This window comes from Sinocyclocheilus anshuiensis, unplaced genomic scaffold (assembly GCF_001515605.1).
Source record: "Sinocyclocheilus anshuiensis isolate Anshui unplaced genomic scaffold, SAMN03320099.WGS_v1.1 scaffold702, whole genome shotgun sequence".
Lineage (NCBI taxonomy): Eukaryota > Metazoa > Chordata > Actinopteri > Cypriniformes > Cyprinidae > Sinocyclocheilus > Sinocyclocheilus anshuiensis.
The window spans coordinates 1633856-1654061 of NW_015548184.1; the positions used below are offsets into that span (position 1 = coordinate 1633856).

The following is a 20206-nucleotide window of genomic DNA, read 5'->3' on the forward strand; positions in this document are numbered from 1 at the left end:
AAACATAACCAGTTTAACAAGTCACTGTACATTTGTTACTTCAAGATTCTGCAAAAGGCCTTTCTTAGAGATCATCTGTGATTTGTAGCACTGAGATTTGGTGAATTAAAAGTCTAAATTTGCTGAGGTTATTGTCCTGGGGAAAGTATGTAAACCGTGAACTGACAATTAAATTAAAACAAAGTTTAAACTAAAGAATCAAAAAATATATGTATATATCAGAAAAATAAATACCAGTTAATATACAAAAATGACATGTAATCACCAAGAGGGTTATCTAGGATAGAGGAGCCTGGATGTTATTAATTTATACATAATTCATATATATTTAGAATTTATATATTTATTATTTGTAAACAAACAAATGTCAATCAATGATGGGAGATGACAACAGCATGTCTTATAATCCGAGTACCAGGTTCACATCAATAAGTTGTACACAGATAAAAATTTGAGCAGAGGAGAGACCTTTTTTGGTCAATGAGGATAATACACACAGAGTACCTTCTGCGAATCATGATACATTGCACACTGCTCCAAAACTAACATAAAACAGAAAGCGCTTCAACAACCTGTTTAGGACCTCTGACCCCAAAAGGGAAGTCCTAGAGGAATGAGAAGTTGAGGTGATCCACATACACACATCATTCATTTCAGACTTAAACACTGGAAAAGACATACATACGTATCTTTTTTAAATCGTTCATTTTCATTTGTGTGTGTTTTTTAAATAATTGTATTCTGTTTCGTTCAAAACAAAGGATAACATCGAAATAAGCACATCTTCATTTTTCGGCTTGTTTTCTCTATGATTCACTTCACAGTTTGTGCTAAAACACATCACAGGAAGGCTGGGTGGGGCAGACTGGGCGGGGTTTGGGTTGGGGGCGGGGTCAGTGGATATCTAGCTGCAGGCTTCTCAGGTGTCTGGGGATGTAAACAGACAGCAGACTTCTCTCACTGGAGCTCAGTCTTTGAGAAAACAAATACTGCAAACAGAGCACAGAGAAAATGTCACGGTACTTTGTGATTTAGTGCCTCATCTGAGTAGCCACTAGAAATATAACGATACCTAGAAAATTATAAGAAGTCCTTGATGTTCAGATCTGCAAGGGGGTCCTTGGTGGGAGGTTTTTTGGGGCTCTGAGCAGCTGGCCCTGGAGACAACTGAGAAAGTAAAGGGTGCATGAGGAAATGATGATACAAATGGATTAAAATAATATATACTCTATTGTTGGGGTCAGTATGATTTTTTAAATAAAGAAATAATTTGTATTTCTACTTTGTATTATACTTTGTATTTGTAATGTGTATATATATATATATATATATTAGGGCTGTCAGTTTAGTGCGCTAACTTAAATAATTAGTTATAAAAAATAACACGATTAAAATCTTAACGCAGTTAACGCACTGGCCCCGCCCCCAGACCTGTACATCATCTTACATTTCATACAGTTGACTGCTGACAAATATGATGCAGGGCAACAACTCCATAAATGCAGTTATGCCCTAAAATTCAAGATATTGGTGCAAAAATGCCCCTGTATGTGTTTTTGTCTTATTTATATCATACGTTATCACATGAGCAGGGAGAGCAGTAGGCTATTACACGAGTGCTGATTTTGTCCCGAATAGCACGAGTTTAAATGTGATTTTATACAACAGTTCAATAAATAAGAAGTTGATACTGTGTTTATATTTTAAACACAATATTATGTTTTTGCTCAATTTTGCAAAGAATATATTACCTTTAAAGCCATAGCAGAATTGTTGTGCGTCTCCGAGCAACACAGCAGTGTTTAGTTTCTGAATGAATCCGCGTTTTGAACGAATCATGTGAATCAATGATTCAGTAGCCCATTCATAGAGAGAGCCGTTTCCTTCATTCCTGAATGAATCAGCCATTTGAACGAATCGACTGAAGACATTTACCGCCACCTGCTGGCAGATTTAGTTTCTTATTTAGAGTATAATTTAATTAATTAATAAATAATAATACTAATAAAAACATTAAAGGGATAGTTCACCCAAAAAAAATTAAATTCTGTCATCATTTACTCTCACATCCCTCATGCAGGGACGGATTAACGCACGGGCCTACCGGGCACGTGCCCAGGGCACTAGACCAGAGTGGGGCACAGTTGAAATACTGCTCCTCCAGGAACGCGATTTCAATGATCAGTGACCCATCAGGATTTTAAGCAAAGTGGATTTTGAATGCAGCTTCCAAAAGACCAAAAATGGCTGAATAATATTTTTTTTATATTTGATACGATTAGAACGTTCAGTGCGGCACAGAATCAGCTGCCAAATTCAAATCTGCATTCGTGCTTTGGCTGGCGTTGAGCTAGACGCGTGTTTTTACAGTGCTGCGCATTATAACCAATCACACAGGATTCTGTTAAGCTTATGAATGCAATGGCCAATCAGAGGCATTCAGATGAGTCATCGCTGAAAAGCCCATGTTTTGTTCAGTGCGCGTGCTCGCTGACGGAATGCTGCTCTCTGGCGAATTCTCTCATCATAAACAAAGTCCAGATGTGTGTACGATGTAAGTAAGATATTCATTTCACAGTATAAACAGCTTCAGTGATTATAATGAGAGTTGTTGAGAGTGCTTGAACTCTGTCTAGACTGAAGTTAATATTTTTTGATAATGTAAATATTCTTTGCTCTCTTTATGTACAATGAAAGTGTTATAATTAGTAACTTACAATACAAAGTCAGTCGTATTAAAATGAGGCTGTTCTATGACATTACACTCATATCTAGTACAAGTTAAAAGGCGGGTTTTATGCATAGGCTTGTTAATAGATTACACTAATATTAAGCTACTTTTCCCATAGCCCATTATAGATACACTAACATGATCTATAAAGGTGCAAAATGCATTTACTTATATTTGAGAAGCGTGATATTTTAAGATATAGTTAACAAGTTTGGGAAAATTTTGAATAAAAAAGGAACCAAATTTTCAACCGAGGGGGGCCTTTAATCGGTCCGTGCCCAGGGCACCACTGTGTCATAATCCGTCCCTTGGTGTAGGAAAATTTATGCTTTAAACATGGACAAACTACAGTAGTCAACATTTGAAGTAATCATGTGAATCAATGATTCAGTAGCCCATTCATAGAGAGAGCCGTTTCCTTCATTCCTGAATGAATCAGCCATTTGAACGAATCGACTGAAGACATTTACCGCCACCTGCTGGCAGATTTAGTTTCTTATTTAGAGTATAATTTAATTAATTAATAAATAATAATACTAATAAAAACATTAAAGGGATAGTTCACCCAAAAAAAATTAAATTCTGTCATCATTTACTCTCACATCCCTCATGCAGGGACGGATTAACGCACGGGCCTACCGGGCACGTGCCCAGGGCACTAGACCAGAGTGGGGCACAGTTGAAATACTGCTCCTCCAGGAACGCGATTTCAATGATCAGTGACCCATCAGGATTTTAAGCAAAGTGGATTTTGAATGCAGCTTCCAAAAGACCAAAAATGGCTGAATAATATTTTTTTTATATTTGATACGTTTAGAACGTTCAGTGCGGCACAGAATTAGCTGCCAAATTCAAATCTGCATTCGTGCTTTGGCTGGCGTTGAGCTAGACGCGTGTTTTTACAGTGCTGCGCATTATAACCAATCACACAGGATTCTGTTAAGCTTATGAATGCAATGGCCAATTTTGATAATGTAAATATTCTTTGCTCTCTTTATGTACAATGAAAGTGTTATAATTAATAACTTACAATGTTTTTATTAAATTTACGTTAAATACAAAGTCAGTCGTATTAAAAATATTCTGTGACATGACACCCATATCTACAAGTTAAAAGACGGGTTTTATGTATAGGCTAGTTAATAGATTACACTAATATTAGGCTACTTTTCCCATAGCCCATTATAGATAAACTAACATGATCTATAAAGGTGCAAAATGCATTTACTTATATTTGAGAATCGTGATATTTTATGATATAGTTAACAAGTTTGGGAAAATTTCAAATAAAAAAGGAACAAAATGTCATTATTTCTGTGTCATAATCTGTCCCTGCCCTCATGTCGTTTCAAACCTTTATTTTGTGGAACATAAAAGAAGGTATTTTGAAGACTGTTGGTAACAAAGCTGTTTTAACATGATCTATAAAGGTGCAAAATGCATTTACTTATATTTGAGAATCGTGATATTTTATGATATAGTTAACAAGTTTGGGAAAATTTCAAATAAAAAAGGAACAAAATGTCATTATTTCTGTGTCATAATCTGTCCCTGCCCTCATGTCGTTTCAAACCTTTATTTTGTGGAACATAAAAGAAGGTATTTTGAAGACTGTTGGTAACAAAGCTGTTTTGGTTACCACTACCAATGACTTTCATTGTAAAAATTTAGTAAATTCAATTAATCTTTTTTTTCAGTGTATGAACAAACAATACTGAGATGTTTCTCAAATTATCTTCTTTTATGTAAACATTCAACACAATAATAGCTTTAAATTACCTTTTTGGGGTATTTTCTCAGCCAAATTTAGTTTGCGATTAACTAGATTAATTAATCGGTTCCATAGTTTATGTTGGGCTGTTGTAACCTAAATGTTTGTGTGTAATACATTTTTTTTGTTGAATCAAATAAAATATTTTTAAAGCTACAATTTGTAATGTCTACTTGATATTTTCCCATTTAACACAAAATATCTTTAAATAATCTTTTGTGGGTATTTTCACAGTCAAATTTATTTTGCGATTAATTAATCGAAACATTTTAATCGACTGACAGCCCTAACATATATATAATTGTTTTTTTTCATATTTTATGTTAATTACTGGTGCTCCAGGTGTTCCTGTCGCTGCTGGCCCTGTAAATGGTGGTCTCATCATGGGCTGACCCATCATCACAGGCTGGGGCATCATGGGAGCTCCTGCTGCTGGAGCCTGAGTAAAAAATATGAAATAAAGTAAGTAAATACTGTAAATGCAAAATACAGAGACTCTTTTAACATTTTAAAAGTGATTTCTCACCATGCCAAAGCCAGGCTGTGCTCCCAAGGTTGGTGCCATTGCTCCAGGTGGGGCGGCAGGGGTGGAGCTAGACTAAACACAATTGGAACAGGACCACAATTAAATATATACTAAAAATATTTGGTGTAGAAACAATTTTCACTCAGAAATTGCTAGTAAATTTCACAAATACTAAGAAAACGGCAAGTACACTGAAAAAAAATGGAAGCAATTTTCACTTAGAAAGTTACGGAAGAGGATTCCGCGGTGCTTTAAACTAGTTTAAAGGCAGATGAAACAGCATTGCAATTCTCAACAACACTGACGCGGAAAACAGGATAAACACTGTGCGACAACAATCAGAATACTCTTCAATCCACAAATTTATACTTACAATGGATTTACTGTAGTAACACTAAACCTACCCAATGAATATATTACTATTAAACACTCGTTAGGCAGTTGATTTCCACTTTTCCGATGAGATATTGGATGAGGAAAGGAAGAAAAGCGAGTTCGGCAAAAGATGGACTTAAACCCTTGTTGACCGCATCATATGCTACATCCATGAGCATTACTCTACGACCTACGCCACTGCAGGCGCTGTTTGACACTCTCCAATGAGATGAAATTAACCTGACGAGTGTGTTTATTCTCCGCATTTTAATTAGACTTTTTTTCTCGAAATTGAACAACTTTTTTCTCGTAATTTAATGAGTTTATTCTCAACATTTTATTTCAACTTTTATATCGAAATTTAACAAGTTTTTTCTCAAAACGTTTTTCTCTAAATTTAACTAGTGTATTCTCATCATTTTATTTCGACTTTTTTCTCGAAATTTTACAGGTTTTTTCTTGAAATTTAACAACTTTTTTCTCGTAATTTAACAAGTTTATTCTCAACATTTTATTTCAGCTTTTTTTCTCAAAATTTAATGAGTTTAATCTCGAGATGGTTTTGTTTTTTTATTATTGCTTGGCCCTAATCCTCTTCCATAGAAATTTACATATTTAATTAAATATAACATTTTGAAGTAGGTTGGCGCCAATAGCCTCATGGGCAGTGTGCCGACAAATAACACCATTGAACTTCAGGTTAGAGACCTGCACTCCCGCGGGAGTACCACGGGACCCGCGGGACCCAATGCAACAGGGTGCGGCGCGGGACAACTCTTGATGGGCGAGTGCGGGTGCGGGCGGGAAGAGACTAACTAAGCTAGGCATAGTTTCTATTTATAACACGTGTTTAAAGGGTAGCGCAATGTAGCCAATCACAGACTCAGCTGTTGATTTCTAGAACGCAATGGCCAATCAGAGGTGATTAAGTTAGAATCTACTCACCGCAGTGCTGAAATTGCGTGCTCACGAATCCTCTCATTTTAACACATGAAGTGTAGACATTGTGAAAGATTCATTGTGCATACATTTATTGCGTTATAACAAAGCTTTATGAGATAGAGATTAACTGAGATGTCAGCTTTTAGTGTTAATAAAGGAAGCGCTGCTCGCATTCTGCCATGCCAAACCATGCACGCAGCAGCCCATGCTTGCTTTTCTGGGACTGAAAAATCCGTCCCGCGCAGGTCTCTACTTCCGGTGTCCTGAGTTCGGGTCCCGGCTCGCGGACCTTTCCCGATCCAGTCCCCCCTCTCTCTCCCACTTCACTTCTTGTCAATACTTTTATCATAATAAAAAAGCAAAAAACCCAAAAATAAATCTTTAAAAATAATAATAATTTTGAAGTTGAATGACTGAAACATTTTTTTAATTGTGTAAGAAAAAAGCAAGTGCTACCATCTGAGCGCCAGGTGTGCCCCAGCTAGTAGGGGCGAACTGAGGGGTCCAGTTAGCTCCTCCTGTTAGCTTCTTCTCATTCCACTGGTTGTCCCTGTACAAAACAAATAGCTGTCAGCCAACATAATATGTGTAAATCATTCTTCTCAGTTCATAAATACAGCTCAAGGGCCACACAAAGTGAACATGATTAAACTGTGCTCCAAGGGAGAGCGAATCAATCAAGCTGCCATAACAGGGCAAATGAATTGTCAATACGGGTCAGGTTGTATAATTCATGTCTGTGAATAGATGTTATGAATAAGTGACAAGATTAATAGGTATCCGGAAACAACAGGGACATGGAGATGCACTGCAACAGACACTGAACTTACTTCTTTTGGCTTCCCACCCCCAAGTCTACAAGAGAGGAAGAAACAAGATAAGTCAGCGCCGGCAATGAAGGTGTGTAAAATGATTCAGTCTATCATTATTCCATGCATACTTCCGACTAAATTGGCAAGTGAAGAGTCCAAGTCTCCACCAATAGGTTTGATTGGTTGGGCAGCTGCTGCGGGTGCCATTGTTGGGGCCATTGCCGGAGCCATTGTCGGTCCAGCGGTGGGCACAATTCCAGGTGCCAATGGCGTGCTCGCTGCAGCCATGGGGGTCCCGCCTGTGCTCTGAGGCGTTATGGCTGGCATTAGAAGGTCTTCTAATCCGTCAAACACTGGGGTTGGCACAAAGAAGAGTGGGTTAATATAGCCAGGATGGATTGAGACCATTTTAGCCTAGACTTGATTTGGATTTACTGTACAAACTGCCAGCAATCCCATAATACACTAAGTCAGATGTAAAAGGAGTAAAACATAAGACAGAAACAATACAATAAAACATATATACACTACCTTTCAAATGCTTGGGTTCGGTAAGATTTTTTGAAAGAAGTCTTACACTCACCAAGGTTGCATTTATTTATCAAAAATACAGTAAAACCAGTAATATTGTGAAATATTTTTGCAATTTAAAATAACTGTTTTCTATTTTGATCAAGGCAGAAGTTTAAGCATCATTACTCCAGTCTTCAGTGTCACATGACCCTTCACAAATCATTCTAATATGTTGATTTGATGCTCAAGAAACATTTATTATTATCAATGTTGAAAACAGTTGTGCTGTATAATATTTTCGTGGAAAACGATATACAACTTTTTCAGGATTATTTGATGAACAAAGTTCACAAGAACAGTTTTTATATGAAATTTGTCTTGCAATAAAGTCTTTACTTTCGCTTTTCATTAATTTAATGCATCCTTTCTAAATAAATGTATTACTTACGTATTTACTTAATTACATACTGACCCTAAACTATTGAAAGGTACTGTAATAATATAAAACAAATTCAGACCCACACATTTATCAAAACATTCATGAGGTATTCAAAACTTTTACTACATGCATTGGAAAGTCGCAAACTGGCAACACACATCAACACATTTTTATACACAGGATTTTCATTGCATTACAACATGGTTGGACACATTCTGTCAGGCACCAAGAAATATCCTCACTGAAGAACATATCGGTTACGTACGTAACCCTCGTTCCCTGATGGAACGGAGACGTTATGTCCTGACTCGATTAAGAGAAAACGCCAATGAAATTTGGCTAATGGATTTTGCATGCTGAGCCACTCCCCGTGCACACGGGTATAAAGAGGCGACAGGTGCATCCACTCATCAGGTTTTATGCTGAGGAGCCGAGAACTTGTCCCTGGCAACCAGCAATGGTTCGAGGTTGTGGCATGGGGACGTAACGTCTCCATTCCCTCCATCAGGGAACAAGGGTTACGTACGTAACCGAGATGTTCCCTATCTGTCAGTCACTTCGAGTTATGTTGTGACTCGACATTAGGGGTCCATGGAAAGCGCCACAACCTGAACCCTGTCATAACCCTATGGCATTGCAAATGTTAACAATCAGCTGCGTGTCAGACAAATGCTACGCAAAGGTCATAACCTTCCCACCGCCCCAGCGCAAATTCGCTGACCTTGGTACCCACAGTGACCATAGGTGAATATATCGCTGCTGGTGATAGCCAAGCCGCTGTTCCTTTCACCACAGAAATGTCTTAACAGAAGGGATTCCGACCTTCAATGAAAGATTGCTTCAAATCTTTCCTATTTGTTGCTTGGCAGTAATGATGGGGAAGCGAGCCTTCCAGAGAAGGGTGCTACGGAGGCCACATCCTACCCGTAGGGAGGTAACATGTGGAGACACTGATATGGACTGACCCAGGCCTGGGGCAGTACTACATATGGAATGGTTCTCTGAGGCAGGTCCTACCTGAGAGTAGGGATGGAACGACTGCCAGCAGAGCCTGACAGAATGGTCTGTCAAAGGGAAGACACGGGTTCACAGAGAGGGAAACCTTACCGTGGAAGAATACACATATGGGATTGCCCGAAGGGAATCAAGCCATATGGACATCTAGCCCAGTACAGGGGCTGACCGGAGACCCGGGCAAGCTAACACCAATACTGGGCCTGGCGTCAGACTGCTCCGCCCAGTCTGACTGCCGGGGGTGCTGGAGGATATTGTACTGGAGGAGGAAAAAGGTGCTCGCATCCCCGGGTGAGGGGGAATGGCACAGCAAGAGTGGCACCGGCCAGCTCTTCCCGCCACTTACCTGTTACCCAACACAAGGGAAGAAACTGGCTCAACGCAGAGACTGTAAACTCTTGCGAAGGTGTTCGGTGTCGCCCAGCCCACAGCTCTACAGATGTCTGCCAGAGAGGTGGCACAGCTCGCCTCGGGATTGGTTCACCAAGGCGATGACATCCACTATCCTGTGAGCCAACCTCTGCTTGGAGGTAGCCTTCTCTTTCTGCTGACCTCCGTAGCAGACACAGAGCTGCTCAGAGCTTCTGAAACTCCAGGCGTGGTCCACGTATATGCGCAGCACTCTTACGGGACACAGCAACGCCAAGGCTGGACCTGCCTCCTCCGAGGGCAATGCTTGCAGATTCACCACCTGATCGTGAAAAGGCGTGGTGGGAACCTTGGGCACGTATCCAGGCCGGGGTCTCAGGACAATGTGAGAGTAGGCCAGCCTGAACACAAGGCACTCTTCGATCACCGAAAATGCTTGGAGTTCTCCAACCCTCTTGATGGAAGAGAGCGCGGTCAAGAGCGCTGGCTTAGTAGACAGGAATTAAGGTCAACTGAGTCCAGCGGCTCAAACAGTGGCTCGGCTTTTATGTGATGAAAGTCGAGTCGAAGTCGACTAGTCGCTGATGACTTCATTAATGAACAAATAAGTCTGGAGCTGTGACAAACACCTTGTGCACAGCTATGGCATATGACACAGCGCTGCCCACATGGCTATCGCTCCTATAACAGCTCATTTTTAGCAGTTCTTTTGTCTTTGGGTCGTTATATTTCTCACAGATTTCTGCTCGTTCTAAATCAGATACAGATAAAGTAGCACAGTAAAGACTACATTCATATGAATGCATTAGTGAGAGCGATTGCGTGTTTGAATTAATTCTACCTGGCAGTGTCTCTCTACTAGTAGTGAAGCTGTGGGATATAGTTATTTAAAAATATATGCTTGAACTTTTCAGTTTCTAAGCTATTTTATTGAGAAATCACAAAACAGTGTTGACAACACATTTCCGCGCTGAATGATTCTGTGTGCACGTGATCTGTGCGTGATGTACGAGCTACTGTCTGTAGCCTATGTGTGTGCGTTACAGTGCAGCAGTGCATTATATTTGAACGGCGATTAACTTACCTGCACAAATAGCTGTTTAAAACGTGCATTCTCCCATTCAATTTTGAGCATCCAGTAATATAATCACACGTCTTGTGGAGCGCTTTCAGAGTATGCATTTATTTGTCATTTTAACTGTTTGGAAACGGAGCGTAAATGTGGAAGTCCTTCAAAGATTTCTTATCCTGTTGTGCCCTCTATAGGACCAGTGACTAGTCATCGTCAAGATTAAAGCGTCATGGCAGAGCATTAAAGTCGACTAGTCGATTTGTCGGTGCAACCCCTAGTGTGAACCAACACGTGCTTGCCAAGCAGCAGCGGCCGGAACCGCCGCAAGACTAGTCAGCAACTCGAGGCAGTTGATGTGCCAAAGCAGTTGAGGCCCTGTCCACAGAACCCCGAGGCTGCCTGCCCGTTGCATGTAGCGCACCAGCCCGCACTGGAGGCATCCGTTGTGACAACGACATGCCGAGACACTTGTTCTAACGGCACTCCGGCCCGTAGAAAGAGAAGGTCCATCCAGAGGCTGAATGAGCGGCAACATGTCGGCATGATGGTCACGCAAAATGTACCGTGGCGCCACGCCCATCTCGGGACTCGGGAGTGTAACCAGTGGACTCATATGCAGCAATCCAAATGGCGTAGCTGCAGCTAAGGATGCCATATGCCCCAGGAGCCTCTGAAAGTGTTTCAGTGGTACCAAAGTCCTGCCTCTGAAGGAACTCAGGCAGTACAGCACGGACTGGGCACGCTTGTTGGTGAGACGCGCTGTCATACTCACCGAGTCTAACTCCATACTGAGAAAAGAGATTCTCTGCCCGGGGGAGAGCTTACCCTTTTCCCAGTTGACCCGAAGCCCTAACTGGCAGAGGTGCCGGCGCACCAGGTCCCTGTGATCACACAACTGTTCTCGCGAGCGGGCCATGGTCGAGATAGTTGTGGATCGTGATGCCCACTTCATGTAACTCTGCGCAAAAAGGGGGGGGGGGGCTAGGAAAGCTCGAAAGGGAGGACGCTGACAGCCATACCCGACCCTCGAACGCAAACTGTAGGAACGGCCTGTGTTGAGGAAAAATGGAGACATGAAGTCAACGTCCTTCAGGTTAACCACTGCAAACCAATCCTGGAGCTGGATGCATCTGATAATGCGCTTATGCGTCAACATCTTAAATGGAAGCTTGTGAAGGGCCCAATTCAAGACACGCAGATCCAAGACTGGCTTCTCGGCTGGAGGGACAGGCTCGATTGCGTCCTTCTCCAATAGGACAGTAATCTCCTCGCCCATGACAGGGGCATCTCGGACTGCCATCAAAGTCCCGAGGACGCCGCTGAACCTGGGGGGGTCGCCTGGTGAATTGAATCGCTTAGCCGAGTCAGACTGTCCGAATGAGCCAGCGGGATGGGCTGGGCAGCGTGAGCCACGCTCCCAAACTCCGTGCGAGTGGCACCAAAGGGACATTCGACATACCCACAGCGGTGCAGTGGTGGAAAGTCGTGCTAGATGGCCCAGAAATCACCGCGTTCTGGCCCATCATGGCAGGACTCCCCGTTTCCCCGGAGGGACCAGCCGGAGACGCGTGGGAAGGCATTGCGTCCCCAAACCGCAATCTCTTGGCCGCTGGCAATAGGGGGCGTCGTGGGCGAGAGTGAGGAGGTCTCAGACATGGTCTCAGCACGGGGCGGAGCAACCGCAGAAGGGAGGCGTGGCCCACGGCGGAACGGTGGCAGGTGGAGGATCACGCCGGGGCAGGATGTGCTGGATAGCCTGTCGGAGTCCTCGACAGTGTTGCCGAATAGCCCAGTCTGTGAGATGGGAGCATCAAGAAAGTGCACTTTGTCGACGTCACTCATCTCAGCAAGGCTGAACCATAGATGGCGCTCTTGGACCACTAACGTGGACATCGCCTTCCCAAGGGACTGTGCCGTGACTTTCGTCACCTGGGGGGCGAAGTCAGTCGCCGAGCGCAGTTCCTGCATCAAACTTGGGTCGGTACTACCCTCGTGCATTCGTTTTAGTGCCTTGGCTTGGTGTACTTGCAGGATAGCCATGGCATGCAGGGCAGAGGCGGCTTGGCCCGCAGGACTGTAAGCTTTGGCGGTCCGATTCAACTCTGGGTCCGATTCAGAAGTGGCAACAACACCCAAGGGGGGGCAGCCCCACCAAATCTTCATCCTCAAGAGGACGACAGCCCATCCGTCCACAATCAGAAACTGTTCTTTTAGATGAAGCACCCAGGGGAATCTGAATTAACAGGGATGCCGCTGATTGTGCCGTAACACCACCCAGAACAGCCTCTTCTTCCAGCAGCAGAGAGAATTCGCCTGGTGAATCTCGAACTGTGTTCACTCACTCGGCTCCGAAGCAAAATCTGATGATGTCTGATGATGATACCCGTGTGCACGGGGAGTGGCTCAGCATGCAAAATCCACTAGCCAAATTTCATTGGCGTTTTCTCTTAATCAGAGAGGATTCAGGCTCCCAAGTAAGACCCCTAATGTCGAGTCACGACATAGCTCGAAGTGACCAACAGATAGGGAACCATTTGTACTGGATGAGGAGATGAGCTGAGATCCAACACCCTCCCAGTCAATTACCCAAAACGTTAACCCTCAAAGCAAAGGGTTAGGGTCCTCAAAAATGTTAAAGGTGCACCAAGTATTTTTTTTGCAAATTGCAAATTTTAACATTTAAAGAAATAAAGAAAAATTACTTTTTACAAATGTTCAAAAATGCACACCCTAGAAAAACATTAAAAAATTCACAAGACTTTTATGAAGTATCTACATTTTAAAATTGAAAAAGTTTAACATTCTCGTCATTTTGCAAATGCGTGTTATTCACATCAACATAAATTTCATAATTTAATCAAATGGACTAAAATTACTGAATATAACATGATGAAACATTAACAAAAATGTAAAAGGTGTTTTCTTCAAAATACAAAAACTATGACTAGAACAAAAAGTGTGTAAAAATCACACTGATTGTCAAATAGACCTACATTATGGCACTGGTTTCCAAAAACCTTCCAGGCCAACAGGTGTCAGTATGAAGTCCAAAACCACTGTCAAAGTACCTAGTGCACCTTTTATGAAAAACTATTCCAGTACCAACAACACTAAAGCAGGCAATTCATTCTAATGCAGTAATGCACAAGATCTGTAACATGGGCAAGCAGGGAAAAACTGCACAGAGAGGCTAAAGGGTAAAGGTGTGCACTGAAATAACAAACAGCGCTAGAACATTCACACCTCCCAAACCCTTTGGTGCGATTGGGTAAAACGATACATGCTGCAAAGTCCTGAGTTCTCTTGCCAACTCACCAATGGCACAGCAGGAGCAAGCAATGAGCCAGATCAGTGAGCAGGGAGAGATTTATCAGAAACAAAGCACAGAGAGAGATGATATAAGAATGGGACAGATGATAAAGTCGAGAAAAGCAGTATTACAGTAAGAGAGCAAGAATGGACAGAACACAAAATGAAATGAAAAACGAGAAAAAGCACAGGGAGAATGCATTTTATAAGCGCTGTCACATCTTCTCTGTATAATTTAAGAAGGTCAGCAGATACAGAAGTGCTCATGCAAGGCAAAAGTGTGCTGAGAAGCAAGCAAGCCTGAAAGATGCCTCACTGTGTTCAAGAGAAACTAAAAAAAACAGTTTTGTCAAATACATAAGTATTCATGTTTATTAAGACTATAATTATCTGTTCAAAACACCTAGTTTGATATCTCACCTGATGCATCAAAGCCACCAGAGGGCGCTGCGGTGGCAGGGGCGCTGTCTGCCGCCGCTGGTGTGGTGGATACCGGCACAGAGCCAAAGGCATCAAAAGCTGACTCCAGCAGGTCAGCTGGGGCCGAGGATGGCACTGGTGCTGGGGTTGGTGTAACCGTGGGGGCGACCGGTGAAATCAACCCTGCAGACATCAACAGATAAGGTGCTAAATCCACCACAAATCCATAGCACACTTTCAGATTCTTAACCGTTCTTAAATATCTAAACATTTTATTATGGTCCAGCATAAGAGCAATTCCAAAACATGGTGTTTCTGAACTAAATGACTGTTTAAATGTACATAAACAGTTTTTTTAACGTATTCTAGCTAAGGCTATCAATTCATAGCTTTCAGTCGCGTGACCGGCTCGAAGACATGGAGGGCAAAACATCCATAGAACTGCAGCACAAGCCTGTAAATTTTCCATCTGTTTCCCAGCCGCAAATATTTAGATCACCTCAAAAGAATAAAACAAAGGTATGTATGAACAAAATGCAAGTTTTGGCCATTTGCAAACCATATTAAGCACCCGTGGCAATATTTCAATCCTTAAACAGTGCGACAAAACGTTGTAAAAACACTTAAAGTGCCTTAATACATTTAAAACAGTAATATTAAAAGATCAAATTCAGTAATCACCATATTAATGATGCATAATTTACATAGGCAAGCAGATGAGGCCAGAATATGAATGCAATCCGCTTAATGGTTCAGTGTTTTCCTTATAATGGTTTTCTATGGGAAACCATTTAATGTGAAACTTTGCATATTGTGTTTATATTCTGGGTTCATCTGCTTGCCTGTACAAAATATACATCATCAATAAGGTGTTTACTGAATTTCGCCTTTTAATATCTTCCCACACTTACAATGTCAGTCAGCGGAGCAAAGCTTAGTTTTGCCCTCCAGGTGGGTGTTCCTAAAAGGGTGTGACGTTAACTTTCAACAGGTTAAAATTGAAGCAGTGGGGTACAAATGACTTTTTTTGGTATTATTTTAGTATCATTTATATACTATTATAGTTTGTATTAATATTTTAAGTTCGTTTTTTATTTTTAATGTTATTTTATGCTTTAGTAAATTTGTTATTTGCTTTTTTTCAAGTTTATCATTTTAAAAGTATTTCAATCATGACAACTCTCGGAAGATTTTAGCATGGTGATGGAAATGACAATGTTTATGTATTTTGTCTTGGCGGAATATATCTGCTAAGCTGCTGCTGAATTGCTACTGCTGTTGGTTATTGCTGTAGTTGTAGATTAATGCTGATGCTTCAAGCAAGTACAGGAACTTGCTACTGCCAATGCATATGGCGATACGGTGCCGTGAGTATTTAAGACATACTGCTGCTGCACAAACAGCATATAAAATAACCTGTAGCAGATCTATACAGGTGGAGCTGGGGAAGGTGGAGGGTTTCAGAGAAACTCTGAAAGCGTGCTGCAGGAATCTCAAGTGAATGCTAGCCAGCCATATAAATGCAAGGCAGTAAGCTCATTGGCTGCATATGCAGCATGAAGCAATCAGCTTGTGCCAAGTCGTTTAACTCTCTGAATATCATCAGTTACGTTAACAACCCGTCAGCCTGCGCCATCTAGAGTTTCATGACTGAACTATACATTTCTATATAGCTTTAATGAGATTTTTAGTAGTACTTCAACTTCAAACTTATTTATTTAAAAAAGTTTTTCATCTAATATTTTATTTATTTATTTTCTAATATTTTATTTTATTTTTATTTGAACTTTATTTCAATTACTGAAAATTATTATTATTATTAATTATGTTTAGTTAGCAATCACTTTTCTAATTTAATACAAATTTCCATTACAAAGCAGCACAACAATTTGGGTTAAAACTTTAACTGAAAATGAGCATTCATTTCAATATGTTTCCTATTATTGGTATATATTTATCTCCTAGTTTTAGTTTCTAGAATAATATATATTTATATAAATATTACTATTGTTTGCAGGGTTATTACACTTTTTTCAAATTAAAATTCAAGCACTTTCAAGGTGCATTTTCAAGCTTTTCCAGCTAGGGCTGTCGCGATAACCGCAATATTGTAATACCGCGCTATTGACGAGCCAACCGCAGAGGAAGGAAAGCAACCGCAGTGTTCACATTTTATTTTATTTTTTCATGAGGCTGTGGCCTTCTTGTTTTACAATTCATCCCTGTGCACTGAATATTAAATAAATTAATAATGATACAAGAGTTTTACGAGTGTCATTTGCCCGCGAACTGTTTGTATCCGGGGTTTCGTTTACAGATCTGCTGTCTGGCGAGAGCTACGTTACAGTGTCTTCAGTCAAACCCGCCCTGAAACTCCTGACAGAAGATATGCTTAAACCATCAAATGAGGATACCACATTAACATCGGACATAAAGCACAAAATGTGCAGTGTTCTACAGGGGAAGTATGAACCAGCTGCCTTACAAAAACTTTTGGAAAAGGCCTGTTTTTTTAGATCCTCGATACAGGGGCAATTATATCAATGACACAGAGACAAAATTCGACATCATCGAAGAGATGGTGGGAGAGGAGGACGAAGGGAGCGCTGCCAGTGCGTCAGTGGTTGGAGACGAAGGACAAGCGGTGGTGCCACCTGCAGCAAAGAAAAAGACTCTTGGAGACCTGCTGAAGTCACGGACAACCTCTGCATCAGCGCCCATACCCAAGAGAGCGCGAGCAGATAACGAGCTAATGCGCTACCTGCAGGAGGAGTGCATAGACTCCAACGCGAATCCACTGTCCTGGTGGCGCGATAATCAGTCTAGATTTCCACTGCTGTCCAAAGTCGCGCGCAAATACATGTGTATTTGTGCAACGAGCACACCGTCGGAAAGGGTTTTCAGTGCCGCCGGGAATATTGTTACCCCCATGCGATCCTCCCTGAAACCACATAAGGTTAATATGTTGGTTTTCCTAGCGCAAAACAAGGACATGATAACCCAGGTCTAAATCACATTCGTTAACGCTTAAGTAATATTTCGTTTATTCTCTGTATTTTCACTTAGGCCAACACTTTGTTTTCATGTGATACTTTAGAATTCTTTCGTTTTTCAAATTGGAAAAAGGATTTTCTTATTGCTTGTATTCATTTGATACTTTAGAATTTTTTTCATTTCTTTTGTTTTTTAAATTGGAAAAGGCATGTTCTTATTGCTGTTTGGCATTTAACAATAAACAAAAATGTTTTAAAATGTGTCTCTCTGTCAGTTAAAAAGCAACAATATATGCTACATAATAACTCAACAATAGAGCTTTGTATGCAGTAAAATCAGGATAAATAAGGTTTGTAAAAAAAAAAAAACACGAGGTAAAATGGCGAGAGCTACATTACAGTGTCTTCAGTCAAACCCGTCCTGAAACTCCTGACAGAAGATATGCTTAAACCATCAAATGAGGATACCACATTAACATCGGACATAAAGCACAAAATGTGCAGTGTTCTACAGGGGAAGTATGAACCAGCTGCCTTACAAAAACTTTTGGAAAAGGCCTGTTTTTTTAGATCCTCGATACAGGGGCAATTATATCAATGACACAGAGACAAAATTCGACATCATCGAAGAGATGGTGGGAGAGGAGGACGAAGGGAGCGCTGCCAGTGCGTCAGTGGTTGGAGACGAAGGGCAAGCGGTGGTGCCACCTGCAGCAAAGAAAAAGACTCTTGGAGACCTGCTAAAGTCACGGACAACCTCTGTGTCAGCGCCCATACCCAAGAGAGCGCGAGCAGATAACGAGCTCATGCGCTACCTGCAGGAGGAGTGCATAGACTCCAACGCGAATCCACTGTCCTGGTGGCGCGATAATCAGTCTAGATTTCCGCTGCTTTCCAAAGTCGCGCGCAAATACATGTGTATTTGTGCAACGAGCACACCGTCGGAAAGGGTTTTCAGTGCCGCCGGGAATATTGTTACCCCCATGCGATCCTCCCTGAAACCACATAAGGTTAATATGTTGGTTTTCCTAGCGCAAAACAAGGACATGATAACCCAGGTCTAAATCACATTCGTTAACGATTAAGTAATATTTCGTTTATTCTCTGTATTTTCACTTAGGCCAACACTTTGTTTTCATGTGATACTTTAGAATTCTTTCGTTTTTCAAATTGGAAAAAGGATTTTCTTATTGCTTGTATTCATTTGATACTTTAGAATTTTTTTCATTTCTTTTGTTTTTTAAATTGGAAAAGGCATGTTCTTATTGCTGTTTGGCATTTAACAATAAACAAAAATGTTTTAAAACGTGTCTCTCTGTCAGTTAAAAAGCAACAATATATGTACATAATAACTCAACAATAGAGCTTTGTATGCAGTAAAATCAGGATAAATAAGGTTTGTAAGAAAAAAAAAAAATAATGCGGTAAAACCGCATATCGCGCTATTGAGCCACCCATAATAACCGCAAGGGAAATTTCCTAACTGCGACAGCCCTATTTCCAGCACTTTAAACTGTGGTAAATTACATGTTTACACATACACACTTGAGTTTTTCACTTTAAATCAGATGTTATTGTGCTATTAAAAACCACAGGTCTGGATAGCATATAGCATTGCATAATATAAATAGCCAACATACAGTATATAAGTTATAAAATAAAAAAATGTCTATTGTAACATATTAAACCATAAAATTACTTCAAAAAACATGATCTGCAGTTCAAATACAGGTTTTCACAAATAGAAAGAGTTATATAAAGTGACAAACCTCAAATTGACAAGCCTCAGCCTCTAAAATATATATTTTTTTTTTAAATAAAGGAACGAGTATAAAGAATTTTCATTTTCAATAAGTCTGTCTGCTGTTTTTGTTCAGAACAAAAAGCTAATGTGCCTTCATAAATCTAAAAAATGTAGAGAGTAAGATGTGTGTGCTTTAAATTAAAATAATTCTTTACACTTTTGACACATCCCTTTTCTTTTCTTTTTTTCTTAAAAATAGTTTAAAGGTTCAAATATGAGGTTCTGTCTGCCACTGGGTGGCACTTTTGGAACTGCATGAATACAGCGGTTTCCCCAGTAACGGATGTACACAAAGCAGCGCTGGCTCACAAACGCTACTTTATCAGACATTATACTGTATGTCGGTGAGATGAAATGATAAAGCCATTGAAACCTCTCTCAAAGCAGTCGGTTCACTTCAGAGATGCATTAATATAAAAACACCCGCGCTGCGTTTTGACTTTGAAATGTTTATTTTATTATTTCACTTTATTCACGAGTCTTTAACATAGCTTAACTGACCATGGGCATTTTTGACTACCTTTTATATGGCTTGAAAGCGCAAACTCTCCCATAAAAAGCAGACTTTACAGGAGACTTTACATTATTCTAACCATAATTTGTGTTTGTCTTTTTTTTTAAGCCAATGCTGACTGAAGCAGCAACCTCCCGACATGTGTTTATCTCCCGCTCTGCTCCATCAGAGGCTGTGTTTACACTTGGCATTAACATGCGACCTGTATCCGGATGTTGTCCACATACACATTGAAAAGACAAGTGTAAACATGCTTCCGTCATGTCGACCTGCGATGTGTATGTGGACAACATCCGGATACAGGTCGCATGTTAATGCCAAGTGTAAATGCAGCCATTATCTTCATGCCTTCTGGTTCTTATGGTTTTGCTTGCGGACTTTAGGAATGAGTCTTATCTGGATTTTATCATCTTCCATAATCAGTCTCTCCCCAAATGTCTGAGGTTTAATATAAGGAGATGATGGCATCACAATATAGAAACCAAGCAACCAATAAAATGTCGTTTTGTCATATTGTGCCTAGTTAGGTGGTTAAGAGTTCACTTTGCACTGAAATGTCCTAAAAGGAAATAGCTATTTAGGCTATGAATTTCATAGCAAGA

The 20206-nt window shown here is 40.7% G+C and overlaps 1 protein-coding gene across 8 annotated transcripts in view; it reads right to left on the minus strand.

Annotated features, from left to right (window-relative positions):
- Positions 1 to 6: 6 nt before the first annotated feature.
- The window catches only part of LOC107704947 (clathrin coat assembly protein AP180-like), a 69422-nt gene continuing 49222 nt past the window's right edge, over positions 7 to 20206 (minus strand). For 7 of the 8 annotated variants that reach the window (XM_016508017.1, XM_016508020.1, XM_016508019.1 and 4 more), the window contains 8 exons: positions 14294 to 14476; positions 7286 to 7510; positions 7176 to 7200; positions 6802 to 6895; positions 5029 to 5100; positions 4834 to 4941; positions 1073 to 1167; positions 7 to 989 (listed from right to left, as the gene is read on the minus strand). In XM_016508017.1, coding sequence (XP_016363503.1) covers positions 1081 to 1167; positions 4834 to 4941; positions 5029 to 5100; positions 6802 to 6895; positions 7176 to 7200; positions 7286 to 7510; positions 14294 to 14476 — 794 coding nt within the window. In that variant the 3' untranslated portion in view covers positions 7 to 989; positions 1073 to 1080. The remainder of the gene's footprint in view (positions 990 to 1072; positions 1168 to 4833; positions 4942 to 5028; positions 5101 to 6801; positions 6896 to 7175; positions 7201 to 7285; positions 7511 to 14293; positions 14477 to 20206) is intronic. The other variant, XM_016508021.1, reaches the window with a different exon arrangement.